General features: G+C 43.3%; 2 protein-coding genes across 2 annotated transcripts in view; one reads left to right on the top strand and one right to left on the bottom strand.

Moving 5' to 3' along the window:
• Nucleotides 1-13,197, bottom strand: part of LOC311140457 (palmitoyltransferase ZDHHC17) — a 43,642-nt gene extending 30,445 nt beyond the window's left edge. The window contains exons 1-2 of the mRNA XM_084175523.1: nucleotides 13,116-13,197; nucleotides 2,135-2,238 (exon numbers count right to left, since the gene is read on the bottom strand). Coding sequence (XP_084031649.1) covers nucleotides 2,135-2,238; nucleotides 13,116-13,178 — 167 coding nt within the window. The 5' untranslated portion in view covers nucleotides 13,179-13,197. The remainder of the gene's footprint in view (nucleotides 1-2,134; nucleotides 2,239-13,115) is intronic.
• A 2,279-nt stretch (nucleotides 13,198-15,476) lies between these two features.
• Nucleotides 15,477-17,549, top strand: part of LOC311140595 (oxysterol-binding protein-related protein 8-like) — a 150,366-nt gene continuing 148,293 nt past the window's right edge. The window contains exon 1 of the mRNA XM_084175719.1: nucleotides 15,477-15,803. The gene's annotated coding sequence lies outside the window, so the exon portion shown is untranslated. The remainder of the gene's footprint in view (nucleotides 15,804-17,549) is intronic.

Raw genomic sequence — 17,549 nt, 5'->3', positions numbered from 1 at the left:
GAGCAGGGATCGATAGCCACTAGTCTACAGCAGTGATAGGACCTGGAGCAGGGATCGATAGCCACTAGTCTACAGCAGTGATATGACCTGGAGCAGGGATCGATAGCCACTAGTCTACAGCAGTGATATGACCTGGAGCAGGGATCGATAGCCACTAGTCTCCAGCAGTGATAGGACCTGGAGCAGGGATCGATAGCCACTAGTCTCCAGCAGTGATAGGACCTGGAGCAGGGATCGATAGCCACTAGTCTACAGCAGTGATAGGACCTGGAGCAGGGATCGATAGCCACTAGTCTACAGCAGTGATAGGACCTGGAGCAGGGATCGATAGCCACTAGTCTACAGCAGTGATATGACCTGGAGCAGGGATCGATAGCCACTAGTCTACAGCAGTGATATGACCTGGAGCAGGGATCGATAGCCACTAGTCTACAGCAGTTATATGACCTGGAGCAGGGATCGATAGCCACTAGTCTACAGCAGTGATATGACCTGGAGCAGGGATCGATAACCACTAGTCTACAGCAGTGATAGGACCTGGAGCAGGGATCGATAGCCACTAGTCTACAGCAGTGATAGGACCTGGAGCAGGGATCGATAGCCACTAGTCTACAGCAGTGATATGACCTGGAGCAGGGATCGATAGCTACTAGTCTACAGCAGTGATATGACCTGGAGCAGGGATCGATAGCCACTAGTCTACAGCAGTGATATGACCTGGAGCAGGGATCGATAGCCACTAGTCTACAGCAGTGATATGACCTGGAGCAGGGATCGATAGCCACTAGTCTACAGCAGTGATATGACCTGGAGCAGGGATCGATAGCCACTAGTCTACAGCAGTGATAGGACCTGGAGCAGGGATCGATAGCCACTAGTCTACAGCAGTGATAGGACCTGGAGCAGGGATCGATAGCCACTAGTCTACAGCAGTGATATGACCTGGAGCAGGGATCGATAGCCACTAGTCTCCAGCAGTGATAGGACCTGGAGCAGGGATTGATAGCCACTAGTCTACAGCAGTGATATGACCTGGAGCAGGGATCGATAGCCACTAGTCTACAGCAGTGATAGGACCTGGAGCAGGGATCGATAGCCACTAGTCTACAGCAGTGATAGGACCTGGAGCAGGGATCGATAGCCACTAGTCTACAGCAGTGATATGACCTGGAGCAGGGATCGATAGCCACTAGTCTACAGCAGTGATAGGACCTGGAGCAGGGATCGATAGCCACTAGTCTACAGCAGTGATATGACCTGGAGCAGGGATCGATAGCTACTAGTCTACAGCAGTGATAGGACCTGGAGCAGGGATCGATAGCCACTAGTCTACAGCAGTGATAGGACCTGGAGCAGGGATCGATAGCCACTAGTCTACAGCAGTGATAGGACCTGGAGCAGGGATCGATAGCCACTAGTCTACAGCAGTGATAGGACATGACAACAAGGCTGATAAGGTGACAGCTTGAGGTTGTTTTCCACACTGGATGTCAATGTTAGAGGTGCTTAAAGGTTTCTCTAACAGCCGATCTGTGGTCACATTTCTCAGCCATACAAACTAACTGTAATCTGTGTACAGATCCAGAAATACTTTCAAATAGTTAAATGTATTTAGCTTGGGGTTTACACTTTGGGGACTATTCCTTTGGTTCCGTTGTAAAAGGGCAAACTAAATTGAGCACATGTCAAATACTTGACCTACCGGGAGACTAATATGTATTTGACCTAGCCAGGTCTGCTCTCTACTGTAAACTCATTCCCGGCTGTAAACCCTCTTCAGGAGGAAAGTTAACAGATTTAGGAACACTGGGGGAATCACATAATAGCTGTACAGTACATCTCACATTTAACTGGGAGAGCCTTGAGCTGAAATGCCAGCATCTCTTAGCCACAAGTCTGGGGAGCCACTTGGATGCTGCAGCACTTTCTCAAGCAGTTAGGCCTATGTGCTGGAGAATAACGGAAATAATGTTTGCCCTGTTATATAAGTAAGATAACTATACCCCAACAGGAAGTGTTTTTAAAACCAGTTGTAGAATGAGGAAAAGGTCTCTCCAGCCCACATTACTTGCATACCTTTAACCACACTGGCCAAGCTTTACGCACACACACACGGTGGTGCGTGGGTACTCACTGCGTGGCTTTGACGATGTCCCAGGTACTGTAGTCATCCACGTGGCTCTTGCGCCCCACATTCTCACTGTAGCCATGGTTATAGTGACTCTGGGGCTTGAGTTCCTGTTGGGAGAGAGGGGTGGCAAGGGTGAGAGAGGAAAGAGAGAAAAAAAATCCATGAGTTTCATCAATCCATGCCTTGCCTGGACCCAGTGGGCCTACACAGACGTCACAGTGTCATCTCACGAGAACAAGCGCACAAGAGATTGAATGAGCGAGAGAGAGAGTTGGAGGAGGCTGTGTCGTGTTCTGTGGATGATGGGCACCAGAGAGCCGCGGACGCCCACATAGGGCCTTCACATTCAATTAGCCTCCACTGCAATGCCATGGCAACGTCATTTAACCTCCCCCTCCCCCTGGGAGGGCTGCTCTACTGCAGCCTTGCTCTGACTGGTAAATACACATAACATCCCAGTCCTCATTCGGTCTCTATAACCTTCACTGAACAACACTACTAGTCCAGGATAATGCACATTTTGGGTCATTAGCATTTTCATAAAAGCATGAAACTTGGTTCACGTGTACAGCTTTAGACTGTAAACAACCATAATAGGTCTAGATTCCTACTAAATCTATTTTCCTATGAAAGGCCCTGCGGCAGACTAACGTCCTGTCCAGGGGGTGTGCTTGTACATCAAGCTGCCCCACGCTACAGAATCAGGAGATGGGCTCCTGTCCTATTGGCATTATGGATTGGACAAGGCTTACTAGTACAAGCTTACTTCCTACAAAATGTGAGGTATAATTTTACAGCCCGACAGCAATTCCATATCTAAAAGCCATAGGACCTACACATCAGCAACACTGATTCTGAATTAAAACTAATGTACAAAATACTTGGTAAATGATGAATCATATAGACCTACAGTAGGCGATAAGGATGAAGATCTGATGGAAAGGATACTTGGTAAACAGTTCATGTGGAGTAAGGACTATAATGAGATCATTAAATATGTATAGTAATCTATAATCTAGTAATCTACAGGCTAGCCTGAAGGGAGGAGAGGGGGTAGAGATGACTGGAGGATGGAGAGGGGTGAAGGGAGGAGAGGGGGTAGAGATGACTGGAGGATGGAGAGGGGTGAAGGGAGGAGAGGGGGTAGAGATGACTGGAGGATGGAGAGGGGTGAAGGGAGGAGAGGGGGTAGAGATGACTGGAGGATGGAGAGGGGTGAAGGGAGGAGAGGGGGTAGAGATGACTGGAGGATGGAGAGGGGTGAAGGGAGGAGAGGGGGTAGAGATGACTGGAGGATGGAGAGGGGTGAAGGGAGGAGAGGGGGTAGAGATGACTGGAGGATGGAGAGGGGTGAAGGGAGGAGAGGGGGTAGAGATGACTGGAGGATGGAGAGGGGGGAAGGGAGGAGAGGGGGTAGAGATGACTGGAGGATGGAGAGGGGTGAAGGGAGGAGAGGGGGTAGAGATGACTGGAGGATGGAGAGGGGTGAAGGGAGGAGGCAGGTCAGGCAGATGTCCAGATGCTACCCTGGGCCCTCTGATGGTGTAGAGGAGAACTTTACCCTCTGGTAGTCTTTCAAAAGGCCCTCAAATCACATCCATGCTCCCTGACATATAATAATATAATATGCCATTTATCTGACCAAAGCGACTTACAGTAGTGCGTGCATAGCCTTCATTTTCTTATGGGTGGCCCCAGTGGGTATCGAACCCACGACACTGGCGTTGCAAGAGCCACACTCTACCAATTGAGCTACACATGACCATAAGGTATCAAACTTGTCAACTGAAAACAATGGAAGCCAAACTCTGGCCTGAGGGAGAACAGAGCTAGGTATGGGAAACACTAGCCTATAGTAAGAGTCTTCATCAGAATAGCTACAGCCGCAAAGAGTGGAATTATGGTGAGTCTGCCAGCATCCTGCTAAGGATAAGTTTTTTTAAACCACAAATTTGCTTTCTGCGAGGAACGGATTGGGGCCATTTCATGCACTGTTATGTCGTTGAGAGCGTTAAGTAACCGGATCTGAAAAAATGCTGAGAAAAAGGTCCAAGCAACTTCCTCCTGGAACAGAGATGGGTTATTTTGCTGGTGAGGCCATAACGGCCTGTCGCTCCAATCAAATCAAATGTTATTTGTCACATGCGCCGAATACAACAGTGAAATGCTTACTTACAAGCCCTTAACCAACAATGCAGTTCAAGAAATAGAGTTAAGAAAATATTTACTAAATAAACTAAAGTAAAAAATTAAATAACAATTAACACAATAAAATAACAACGAGGCTACAGTGAGGGGAAAAAGTATTTGATCCCCTGCTGATTTTGTATGTTTGCCCACTGACAAAGAAATGATCTGTCTATAATTTTAATGGTAGGTTTATTTGAACAGTGAGAGACAAATCTTTTTTCCCTCACTGTATATACAGGGGGTACCGGTACAGGTTAGTCGAGGATAAATCTAGCAGTAACTACATTATCTGACAAGGTGGAGGATGGTTTGGCAATACAACAAACCCCTAAAGACAAAGAGCAAAAAAGCTAGGGCTATTTTAGATCAGTAGCCAATGATATGATCAGATCAGCATGTCAGTCTCCAGCCATGGGTGTTAGCTAAGGGACAAGGGGGCTTGAGTAAGGGCCTCAATGGGCCCGTCTTAAGCGCCTCAAAGACAGCTAGGCGTGAGTTGTGAGAGACAGTAAGGGTGCCTGAAGCCACCCGTGCACAATCAGCCCTGCAGCATGTCCCTGGAGTTACACTGGAGTAGTGTGAAGAGCTGACCCAGCTCTCCTTACATGGCAGTGAGAGAAACGAGATGGACAGTCAGTACGCCAGGGGTGTATTCACTAGGATCCAAACGGAAGCAAACAGGATGACACGCGGACAGACCTACCTGAATTTGTCCAATGGAAAATCGCGTTTTCACTGCAAAACAATTTATGGCAAAACGTCATTCTACAGTGTGCACTAACAAGGTAAACACTGACTAAAGAGAAGTCACTGAATGCAAACAATATGTTCAGATCGCTAGTACAGTATTAACATAAGCACAGGCCATGGCATTGCTCTGCCATGTCTTTTTTTGTTAATAGGAAAGTAACATATGGATCCTCGGGACACCAAGGGGTGCATGTTTCGATTTTTGCCCTAACACTACACAGCTGATTCAAATGATCAAATCTGGATGGTTAGTTGATCATTTGAATCAGCTGTGTAGGGCAAAAAACTTGGGGTCCTGAGGACCGAGTTTGGGAAACCCTGCATTAGTGTGACATAATCAACATTCAGTTCATACCCTGAATAAAACAATCTTACCCAGTGTGTCATCAATTTCAGCATTCAAGGCCCCTCAGGTCATCTATATTCATATATGCGGTGAGGGAGAGAGCATTCACACGTCTTTAGCAGTGAGAGGAATAGGCCACACTATCCTGCGTCTTGAGCACCCACTCCTTGAATCCCAGCAATAACCTTTGACCTCCAGGTTAAACAGATTAAACAGGGTCACCCTGGGTTCACGGAACACGAAAACAAGCATTTCTTATTGGACAAGTTCAGGTAGTCCCTCCCAGTTTCGGTCTATTTGCTTCCGGTTGGTTCCTAGTGAATACACCACTGGGTTAATGCCTACCTTCATCACCATCAAACTGATGGTCATTGTAACTACAGGCCACAGTGGAACAGAAAATTGCAGCGTGTACGATTTTCAGCCCTATAATTGGATGTCTGCTAGTTGTTAATCCACTCGACGAGGCAATGCGCAGCAGAAGTGGCGAGAACATTATATCTAGGAGTTTTTATACCATCCAGTTGACTCACGATTTGAATCTTGTCTGTTTAAGAAGCAGTGATCTAGGGAGCTTCTCTGTCAATAGGGACATATGGCACGCTCACCCCAGGGGACGGTGTCATGCAGTCGGATCTAAAAATACTGAATATCAAAAAGACGCTACAAATAAATCTAACCTGAATGTCGCCTATGGAGTTGAGTAGCATTGTATTAGCTGCAGTATCCCCATAATGGGCTAATGTGCTCTTCTCTTCCGTTTAGTGTCAGATTTTTTTAATAGACATAAACAAGCATCATCTAGAACATTCAGAGTACAGGTCTGTGACGATGTTCCTGTATTCCCATCTTTACAAGTTAGGTCAAATCATTTAGTCAACTAGGGGATTTTCCAGCATCTGTAGCCTATACTTTGTAAATACAATCTCTAGATCCAGTCTTCATCACCAACACTTTAAATTAGGAGTGGGCGATATACCGGTTTGATAGTAAAAACCGGTATTGTGCCGCGCCATGATATGGATTTAGCAATATCATGGATACCGCGATTTATTCAGAATTCATAAATTCGAATTTTGCATCAATATTTTTTTGTTCCAAATTTCAACTGAGTGATAGTACTAAGTAGCTACATCTTTTTTTTATTTTTTTTATCCAACCTTTCTTGGTTCTTACGAATAAAAGAATGTATGTTAATATGTTGACCTATTTTTATGAGCGCACGTCGCATGCACTTGTTGCACGCATGTAGTGCTAGCAACAAAGAAGTGTGCAGGCAGCTGCAGTTAGGAGGCAGGTTAACTATTGGGGGAAAACTTTACAATCCAGGATGAGCGAAAACACAGAAATTGATGTTGCTCAAGAGCAGGAGGATAAATTGGTTAAGAAGAAAGGGGGCACCTCTGTTGTTTGGAACTGGTTTGGCTTTAAAATCTCCGACCCCGACCAAAACACTACCCTATGCAAGTTGTGTCGTCGTGTTGTCTTAGCAAAAGGTGGAAACACGACCAACCTGTTCAATCACTTAAAAAACATACATGTCCGTGAGTATGAACAATGCACCAGAATGCGTGAGACAGTAAGCCCAGGAGCTCGCCCGAAGACAAGCCAGACTCGCACTCAACAATCAATTATATCATCATTTGCTGCCGGTACTTGCTATGAGAAGACGAGCAAAAAATGGATAGACATCACAGCTGCGATTACAAATCACATAGCGAAGGACATGGTACCGATTCAAACTGTGGAGAAAGAGGGGTTCAGAAAGTTGATTCAAACTCTGGACCCAAGATATGAGATCCCGAGCCGCAAATATTTTAGCCAAAAATGCCTGCCACAGCTTTACACAGAATGCTGGGACAGAGTTTACAGTGAGATAAATAACATTCCATTCTTCTCCACTACTGCCGATCTATGGTCAAGTCGTACCACAGAACCTTATATAAGCCTCACAATCCATTACATAGACGGTGACTGGAAACTGAAAAGTAAGTGCCTACAGACGTCTTATTTCCCAGACGACCACACCGGGGAAATAATTGCAGGTGGGCTGAGGGACATACTGTCGTCCTGGGGATTAAAAGAGTCGCGTCAAGTTTGTATGACGACCGACAGCGGATCGAACATGATCAAGGCATTGCAGCTGAACAAGTGGGCAAACCTTGGATGTTTCGGACACAGGCTGCACAATGCTATTGGTAAGTTTCAGGACTGTAGCCTAGGCCTACCCTGTATGATGCTTATTATTAAGAAAAAATACAGCTCACATCAGCCATGTACCGTAGGCTAAATCTAAGCACATCAGATTTGTAAAATGTGTAACAGTTGAATGTAAATGCCGTAAATCCTCAAACAAAGATTAAAAGTTATATTGTATTGTGATTTCTATATAAAAATGCATTATTATTAATTATTATTGTATTGTGATTCGATTATTTTTCACCCTATTATTTTGATTTCTTATTCCCAATTTCCAGAGAGGAGTGTCCAAAACGCTCCCGGGCCACAGGGGTGTGCGATTTCCCGGGCCACAGGGGTTTGCAAAAAGGTGGTTAGCACGTTCTCATACAGCTGGAAAAAGCAGAAGGCCCTGATGACAGCACAGAATGAACTAAGCCTGCCCCTGCACAAGCTCATCACAGAATCTCCGACAAGGTGGGGATCTCGTCTGAAAATGATGGAAAGAGTCCTGGAGCAGGAAAAGGCCATTACACAGGTCCTGGCAGGGGACAAAAAGACACGGCACCTTGTACCTACCTGGCAAGACATCCAGGTCTTGGAATCAGTCACAGCAGCACTGAAGCCACTCCAGGACTTTACAGATGCCCTGTCAGGAGAAGCGTATGTGAGCGTGTCCTATTTGAAGCCTGTCATCAATCTGTTAAATGCAGAGGTTCTAAATCTGAGCAAGGACGATACAGAACTGACCAAAGAGATCAAGATCAAGGTTCTTGATTACTTGAATAACAAGTACACTGACCCTGCAACAGATGAGCTGCTCTCCATGGCTACCTTTCTAGATCCAAGGTTCAAGACCAGGTACATGTCCGCTGAGAAACTGGAGGACATTAAGGTATTTATTCATTTGTTCTTGTTTTATTGCTTCAAATGTAAAGCACTTTGGGCTGCATTTTATGTATGAAAGGTGCTATACAAATAAAGTTTAATTATTTTCATTTTTTAAGGTGAGAGCTGCCTCAGAGACCGAAGCCCTCCTGGTGGAGAACACAGCCCTGGGAAAATCGTCTCTTGCAGAGGATCACACTGACAGGGAGAAAGAAGCTTCCACTGCTCATCAATCAGGCAAGAAGCCCAAGAAGAGCCTTGGGAGCTTCTTTAAGCAGACCAGCAGTGCACCTGCCTCATGTTCAGAGAGGCAGATCATTGAGCAAGAGCTGAATAGCTACATTCTGGCAACGGCAGCAGACAGCGAGCGAGTCTGATCCTTTGGAGTGGTGGCGATTTCACGGATCTAATTTTCCACGTGTGAGTTGTCTGGCAAAGAAATACTTATGCATCCCTGCCACAAGTGCCCCCTCTGAGAGGGCATTCAGCACTGGGGGCAATGTGGTGACATGTCACAGGGCAGCACTAAAGCCAGAAACAGTCAACATGCTGGTATTCCTGGCACGGAACTTGTGAAGAAAGTTCTAGTGAAGATTTGTTGATATTGTTGATAATTGATGGTTGAGGCTTGAAAGGTTTAGTTTCAAACGGTTAGTTTTTTTACATATCTACGGACCGTAGCCAAAACAAACACACGTATTTGAATTTGTAATTACCTTATTTTCTTTATCTCCTGTTATTTTTTATTTAATTTTACTTAATATCTAATTTATATATATATATATATATATATATAGGCCTACCTACCTCATGTTTACGGAATGCATGTTTGCACAATACAAATAAAAACTTTTCAGGTCCATACGGTCCAATGCCTCACTCTTTCTGGTTATATAAGGTTCAAATACATATTTTTCCTTAACTAATATAATTTAACCAAGAAGGGATATTAAAATGTGATTCATATTTTTTTACGTCATATATCGTGATATCATATCGATATCGTCTGGACAGTGGAAAATATCGTGATATGAATTTTAGCTCATATCGCCCACCCCTACTTTAAATACATTCCACCATTTGTTGCACCTGACCCACTGACTAAAGTTTGTTCAGGGCAGAGGGCACGTGTCCTTGACCATCGTAGAGTACACGTGACACGCTCATAATCTATTGAAGCTGCTGCTACGTCCTTTCAGTAGCTAGGGGTTGCCACTAGATTGTGCAATGACTGTTGGCTCTTCTTCAAACCAAATGAGGTCCGGAAGCACAGAGAGGATAAGGCTTAACTAACCACAGTGGACGGGCCCAATCTAAACAATCTCAAATGAAGGCCATATACAATAGTCAAGCCACACAGTTTGATTTAATGGGAGGACAATGGCTGAGTGAGAGAGGATGCTACCTGGACTGGAGAACTTCCATGTTAAAGAAGCAACGATAAGGATCCCAAAGAGAAACTGACTCCGTTTTCTACATTATCTGTGCCGTCTATTGCCTCCATTGACGTTATGAATCCAGCGACGGAGCAAGATTCTGTAGTCAATCATTTGCATTTTCAAACTGGGTCAGGAGCCTAGGAGTTAGGCTATGGCTGCATCCCAAAGGGCACCCTATTCCCTATATAGCCTAGTGCACTACCTTTGACCAGGGTCCATAAGGCTCTAGTCAAAAGTAGTGCAGTATGTAGGTAATAGGGAACCATTTGGGACACAGCCTATACAGAGCAGAAAACATAGGCCTAGACAGAGAGAATAAGGGAACTTGAGTATCAAACACTCGTATCCAAGGGTAGCTTATTGATGTGCATCTCTCTGGGACTCCCTAGAGTACACCAGATGTTCACCACAAAACTGAGCAGGTGGATGATGGTGGTGTCATGTGGTACTTGAATTTCACACATCTCTCTATTAGAGATCAACCAGAGAACAGTAAAGGCTTTTCATTCAAATACAAAATCAGGGAGACGGGCCATAAATGCATAGCCTATATCAGAGACGCACAACATTTAGGCCTAGGTTATGCTGCATTAGTGGAGATGGCTTTTCCACAAAGCCCTGTGACTCAAAAGCCACATGACAGCTTTGGAGGAGTCTGAAAAATAATTTTGTCAACCTGCTGAAATTCAGACCAGGGCACTAAGGCCCAAGGCTTTTTAACAGCAACAACAAGGTTGAGGCAATAAGCATAGGCCAACACTATTCTTGACAATCTGGGAAAGTGTAACCTCTATCCAGGGATTAACCAATGTGATTGCAGGTGGCTGTGTTGTTAACGCCTTAATCACACCGACAGCGTCATTGCTGCATCATGGTACACTGCATCATCTGGATACGTGTGCAACAAAAGTTCAACATTCACCTTCTGCAACCATTTCTGTCAAGCCGTCTACGCATACAGTTTGACAGATATGTTCGATAAATCCAGCGTATGCACCACACAGAACGCACTACAACTGCCTCTGCAACGCAATGCTGCAAGGCAAATACAGCGTTCCATTGGAAATGAATGTACTTCTGGTGTGCCAAAATGCAACGACGCTGTCAGTGTGATCGAGGCGTAATGCTTCCTCTACTTTGACAATAGAACGCTAGATAATCCTGAGTTTAGGTGGTCTATCACTACAGCAACACCCAACCCTCCGCAGGTTAAACATGCCTTGTGGTTTCAGGTCTCACTCTCTCCTAACTGACATGCTGTTGTTTTGTTCCACTGCAAAGTTGGCCATAACAGAGGTAGAGCGTCCGATGGGATTTTAATGCAAGGTGACATTGTTTTCGGTTACCCTCCTTCACCCTCAGGCCCAACTGCCCTGTGCTGGACCAAAGGCAAAATCTAATATAGGCAAAGTCACACTACGTATAGAAATCAGTAATTGTGACATCATGTCAAAAGAGCCTGCAAAACCAGTAAATGGAGAGGACTGAGGCTTGACATATCAAAAATGCAAAAGCAATGTGCATTAACCACAAGAGTAACAAAAAGAGAAAGCAGAAAAACTGAAAGCATCTAGCCAACATAGCCCCATTTGGCAGCAACTTGGTGTGAGTCTAATACCAGGAAAATGGGCTTTTCTTTGAGAATGTTCAGTCAGTGTGTTTGAGTGTGTGGCTGTGCCAAGTGATTTACAAAAGGAAAGGTGGCACTATTCAATGCCCATTGGTTGTCTTTCAAATATTGGCCTTTTCAAATAAATGGCTGTTTCTGTGGCTTGCTGCCAGCCCCGGACTGAAAAACGTAGGACTTTTTGCACCAAGACTAGAAGGGGGAAATTAGCTTCCTACACCAGGTGGTGTAACAAGTTGGCCATCACAAGTGAGTTAGTAAACCATGAATAATTTACAATGACAGGTTCCCTGTACTGGCCCATTCTTACGAAAACAGATCTAATGTTTGTTAATACGTAAAAATGTATGCGCACATGACTAAGTCGCTTTGGATAAAAGCATCTGCTAAATGGCATATTACTATTATATTATTATTAATCAAGTGTCAAGTGACCTGAAACAAGTTATATTTTGAATGCCATGTTGTCCATATCCTTGCACTCCAAATAGTTAAATGCATTTACACAAATATCAACAAGGCAGCTAATTTTGATGACTGAGCCAAAAGGCCATTTGCCAGGCCACATTTTATAGGCTATTTAGACTAAAATGCCAAATATGACGTGCTCAACTCTTGAGCAAGGCACTTAACCCTAATTGCTCCTGTAAGTCGCTCTGGTTAAGAGCGTCTGCTAAATGACTAAAATGTAAATGTAAATGTACTACTTGCTAGCACGCTGTATTTATCTCAGCAGTCACAATGGATGCATTTCGGACATTAAGCCGATCTACACACAGATAAGGCCTAAAGATAGTCAGATCTGAAATATTTGGAATAAAGCTAGAACATAAATATAACTATTGTTTCACAATTAAATGTATTCACAACATGATATTCAAGTGTTTATTCCTGTGCTATGGGCTAAACATATATAGGGCTGACTAGCTACTAGCTACCTAGCTGGTAACATATTTAGCTAGCTAGTTTATTGGCCCTAACTAGCTAACCCATTAATATGTTTATCTGGCTACATGTAAACATGCTGAATGTTGGCTAAGGACAGAGAAGTTTAATGCAATTGCCGTTCCATGACAAATAGTGTCACTGACATGGTTAGCCACGCTAACTACATAGCTAGGCCCGCACCCATCTCTGTTTGCATGCTAACGTTGCATCACCGACCAAGCAACATGACATTTCAGCACAAGTCATTTTTCGGGCTGCAGCAAAGCCCTGCTTGTTTGACGACAATAAATCAGCATATAGCTACCTACAATCTCTTTGTCGGTAATTCAGTTATTTGCAAGATAGCTTATCTGTTGGGCACAATAAACAATGCAAGAATGTCGTTTCATTTATTAGGTACAGAAACCCATTTAGCGAAATTAGCTAGCTAGCTAACATGCTATTACGCAGCAGGGGAAAACCTGACATGAATTTGGTGGTGGTGGCTGCCCTCCCTATGAGGGGGACGTCGTGGTTCTCCCAAAACACGGTGAATTTATACTGTTTAGTCGATTCCGACATGTACAAGATCCACCCTCGTTATAACCCTGTGCAAAGATGCAGGGCCGAGCAGCTTACCTCTGGATGAAGAATAGGGACACAGCCAGCTTCTTTCTCATATTCATCCATAACGTCAGCCATCTTGGTGGTCAATCTCGCCAAGCATTATGGGACACAATGCTCTGTAGAAACAAACAGGAGGATGGAATGAGGATGTTCGGTCAAAGCGATGCTCGAGGCTCACAAACCATCCTGCGATTTTGTGGCGGTACATTGATTTTGCATTACGTCATTGTGTCACATCATAGTTTTGGGATAATTCTGTATCGGGTCATGCATATCAGTATCACTAGGTTATGTCATGAAAGGAGGTCTGTACCCACATGCAATGTAAAGCCATTTGAGGTGTAATTGTTATAGCCTACTGTTATCATAACAAATGCTATGCCTGACACGAAACAACGTTCTGATTCAGATATGTGCGTGCATTGATGACCTTGAAAGCTAATATTTCCCATCTTCTTGCAGCTGTATGAATCTGCACGAGAAATTCCGTCAAATGTTTTTTAAAATATTTTTTAAACATGCATATTTCCTAAAGAAATATTGATGTATTTTACCGTCATCTTGAGTAGTACTAACATCATCACTAACGACCTGCTGCGGTAATTCCCCTGTGAGAAGGCAGTGTCAATGCAAGATCCTGTTGTTCAAAGTGGCTAGAGCGGACTCTGTAATGAGAGAGAAATAATGATACGGAAAACATTAGCCTATAAGATTCAATCGAGCTAGGTTTGCTTCAGTTGCATCCCATTAATTAGATGAATGAAACGCAAAACAGGCACCTGTCGTCATTCCTCGCACATATGCTGATCATCATGACCTGCTTACATTTTTACAATTTGCTATGCTCATTTCAGTTATATTATTTGTCCCGCCTCTCTTATTAAGAGTTGTAGTCCAGACAGGCTACTACTTAAGGAAACTTTCTGAATGGGCATAAAGAGAATTAGCAAACTCTCTCTCTCTCTCTCTCACACACACACACACACACTAAAAGGACCCATCAAGCAAAACCACCAGCGCACCTCAGACACACAACTCACATTTATCCTTTCCTAAAAACGTATTCAAACCTAGGCTCACCTTCAAATCTTGGCTGTAGTCCATCAAAAAATAGGGCTAGGCTACATTATAGCATAATGTTAAAATAATGTTTTTCAGATTAATTGACAAGGAACGTTTAAAGGGGGAGACAGAGACAACTATAGTATTACTAGAGACGTTGGTTATATCATCATTATCCAAGCGTGTGCCTTATTCCAGAGGAAGATATGCACGGGATTAATTTGTCTAAACTGCCCCCTGTAATTCTTTATGTTTTTCATTCAATTGAGTCTATGACGGAAGCCTAGTGGTTTTTATTCTAGGCGTGAAGATATTTCAACATCCATGTCTAGACGATAAAAGGCTACAATGATCACTCGTGCTTGGCTGTCAAATGTATAGGTGTCCCCATAGGTCTAAAGTTTAAATTGAGGAAAGTTGATCATAATCATTATTTTAGCGATCCACGTTAGACGTCCCTCCTAATGAAAAGGCCCCCCATCCTGCTGATATGAGCTACTTTACACATCTCTGTCTTCACTGTTCCATTCTTGCGCAATTCATGCATCTCCGCTGACATTTCCACTGGCCTCTCTCTCTTCCATCCTCTGTATTCCTCTTATAGCTCTTGAACCAGTAGCCTATAGCCCAATGCGTGTCCTAGAAGTAGCGAGTTTTAATGGCGAGAGCTTCTCTGGTATGATGTTATCACATTGGCTGGTGGTAAAAATATAATAAACGGGAATCCTCTGTTCTTGTTTATGTTTACAATTAAATATATTACGTCAGAATGCCCATTGTTAGAATGTTTCCAATCAAATGTATGAATTAAATTATAACGTTTTCCTATCAGTCTAGTTTGCAAAAACATTGTGATTGGATGATAGCGGTGAAGGTTATCGAATCAGGATCAAAGAGTTCATTATTGATAGAACGTTCATATTTTGAAGATTCCGAAAGGCCAGTCTGGCACTGACAAGGAGTGGCAAGGAGTGCAACTTTAGCTAAAGAGACTGGTACCCAGCCTAGTGCTACTTCATTCTGCCACTAGATGTCGGACTCTACTCATCTCATATTCAGTGGTTACACAAATACATTATTCTACGGCTTCATAGACACAGCAACATATACGCGTGGAATGTAGCTATCTTATTTCTACAATTACATGTGGACCACAACATATTCGTTATTTGTTTATGGACCATTTATTTGACCTTAAAACATGACATCTACTAGTTATGCAGACTGCCGAGCATCAAGCAAAAGTAGTCGAACGATGATCACCGGATTACAGGCGTCTAAATTAATCACTGATTCAACATTCGCACTCACAGGAAGGAAGGCAACGAACAGCATTTCAGAGCTTTTATATAGACTTTAAAATACATGTAAAAAAAATCCGTTTTAGAAACTGACCCATTCCATCAACTAATTAAGCAATTTTCGAGATAACCATAGGTACATGTTGCAAACCTGTGGTAGCAGGCAGCTGTCCTGACTCCTTGACGAGTGTGGAATGATGGAGAGTGTTAGCTAGCTAGCTATTTCTGCAGTTTTTCTTAGCTAGCGAACGAAAAAAACCCACATTACATCATAAGCAAGTTGCAACAGTCTAACTAACAGTGGATGGTACCAGAAAAGCCAATTGAACCAAACAAGGTAAGGACTGGAGAGCTAACGTTACCTTTCTATGGATGTTCATTATGTGAGTATGAAAAGAGAAACGGATCGGAGGGTGACAATTCTGAATGCGACAAAATGCTGCTTGCGTGCTAACCCACACCAGCCAGATAGTTAGTTAGCAAGTTAGATATAGTTGTTGACAGCAATTTTGGCTATGGTGTTGTTAACTGTATACTTATCAACGTCAATGTTACTAACTAGAAGTTATCCTGACCTGGCTAGCTAGCTAGTATGCTAACTGACTTCATCATTCAGCTAGCCTGGTGGGTTATGTAATAGATGATGGGGAAATGAGCAGGATCCAACCAGCTTGCTTGTTTTTCATCTGATACATGTAAATGTAAACGGAATCGACGATGCTGTCCGAGTATTTCAGTCACAGGTTAGGTGGCTATGTCAAGACATCATACATTTGTATTAGCTAGATGACCGAGCAATCAGAATGCAGCCGTGCATGGTCAGCATGACTAGAAATAGCCTAGTTGTATGACAAGAAGCCCTACATTGCAACTGTGATGAATTGTCAGGCTAAAATATAACAGTCAAGTTGTTACTCTTCACTTTGTCTAAAAATATTGACAGACCACTTCAAAAATATATGGTTTATTTTGCTGTCATCTTTTGAATGCACTGACTGAAGTATTGGGAGGGAAATTATAGAATTGCCCTCCATTTAGATTCAAATGCGAACCGAATGGAAAACAAACACGAAAAAATGTAACAATATATCTGCAATTATATTTTACATCTTCAGTTAAAACATGATCATATATTGAAATACAAGTCACAGGGCTTGTTGTGCTGTGAAAGCTGTCCAAAACATCAACCCTGAGCTGACTTCACGTTACACTGAGATCCTGCTGTTGCGTTACGTCAGCAGCCCCAGGCTCGATCAGATATTAGGTTACAACTCTCACTTGATTGAGTGAAGAGCTCCGTAACATGACACCCCACCATGAGAAACAGCTATACAATGACATGCTCTGCACCCTCTTTTCATAACAGGACATGGAAATAAGACATATAGGCATACATCGCCAGACAAATTGTGTAGACAATTTAAGCTACAGTATAGTTAGCCTACTAAAACCAGGGTTATACTCAGTGCTTGACTTTGACTGAAATAGGTGGCAGTATTTAATTTGGTTGCCGGTTCTGTTTATAATTAGGTGTAGGAGCTCCACAATACCTTTGAGCTAATATTCTAGAAGAGGAACAGGAGCTCAAGCAGTAGAACATTTGAGGTGCCGGTCCCAAGTCAAGCACTGGTGATACTACAGAAAAGCAGTTGAAATGATCAAATCAAATCAAATCAAATTTTATTGGTCACATGCGCCAAATACAACAGGTGCAGACATTACAGTGAAATGCTTACTTACAGCCCTTAACCAACAGTGCATTTATTTTTAACAAAAAAAAATAAAACAACAACAAAAAAAGTGTTGAGAAAAAAAAGAGCAGAAGTAAAATAAAGTAACAGTAGGGAGGCTATATATACAGGGGGGTACCGTTGCAGAGTCAATGTGCGGGGGCACCGGCTAGTTGAGGTAGTTGAGGTAATATGTACATGTGGGTAGAGTTAAAGTGACTATGCATAAATAATTAACAGAGTAGCAGCAGCGTAAAAAGGATGGGGTGGGGGGGCAGTGAAAATAGTCCGGGTAGCCATGATTAGCTGTAATGATTTCCCATTAGTCTAGTTCTCAAAGCTGATCTAGCCAT

Source organism: Coregonus lavaretus, assembly GCF_964263955.1.
Source record: "Coregonus lavaretus genome assembly, chromosome: 13".
NCBI classification, from domain to species: domain Eukaryota; kingdom Metazoa; phylum Chordata; class Actinopteri; order Salmoniformes; family Salmonidae; genus Coregonus; species Coregonus lavaretus.
Note: the sequence above shows the minus strand (reverse complement) of the source record. Positions and strands in the feature narration are given on the sequence as shown.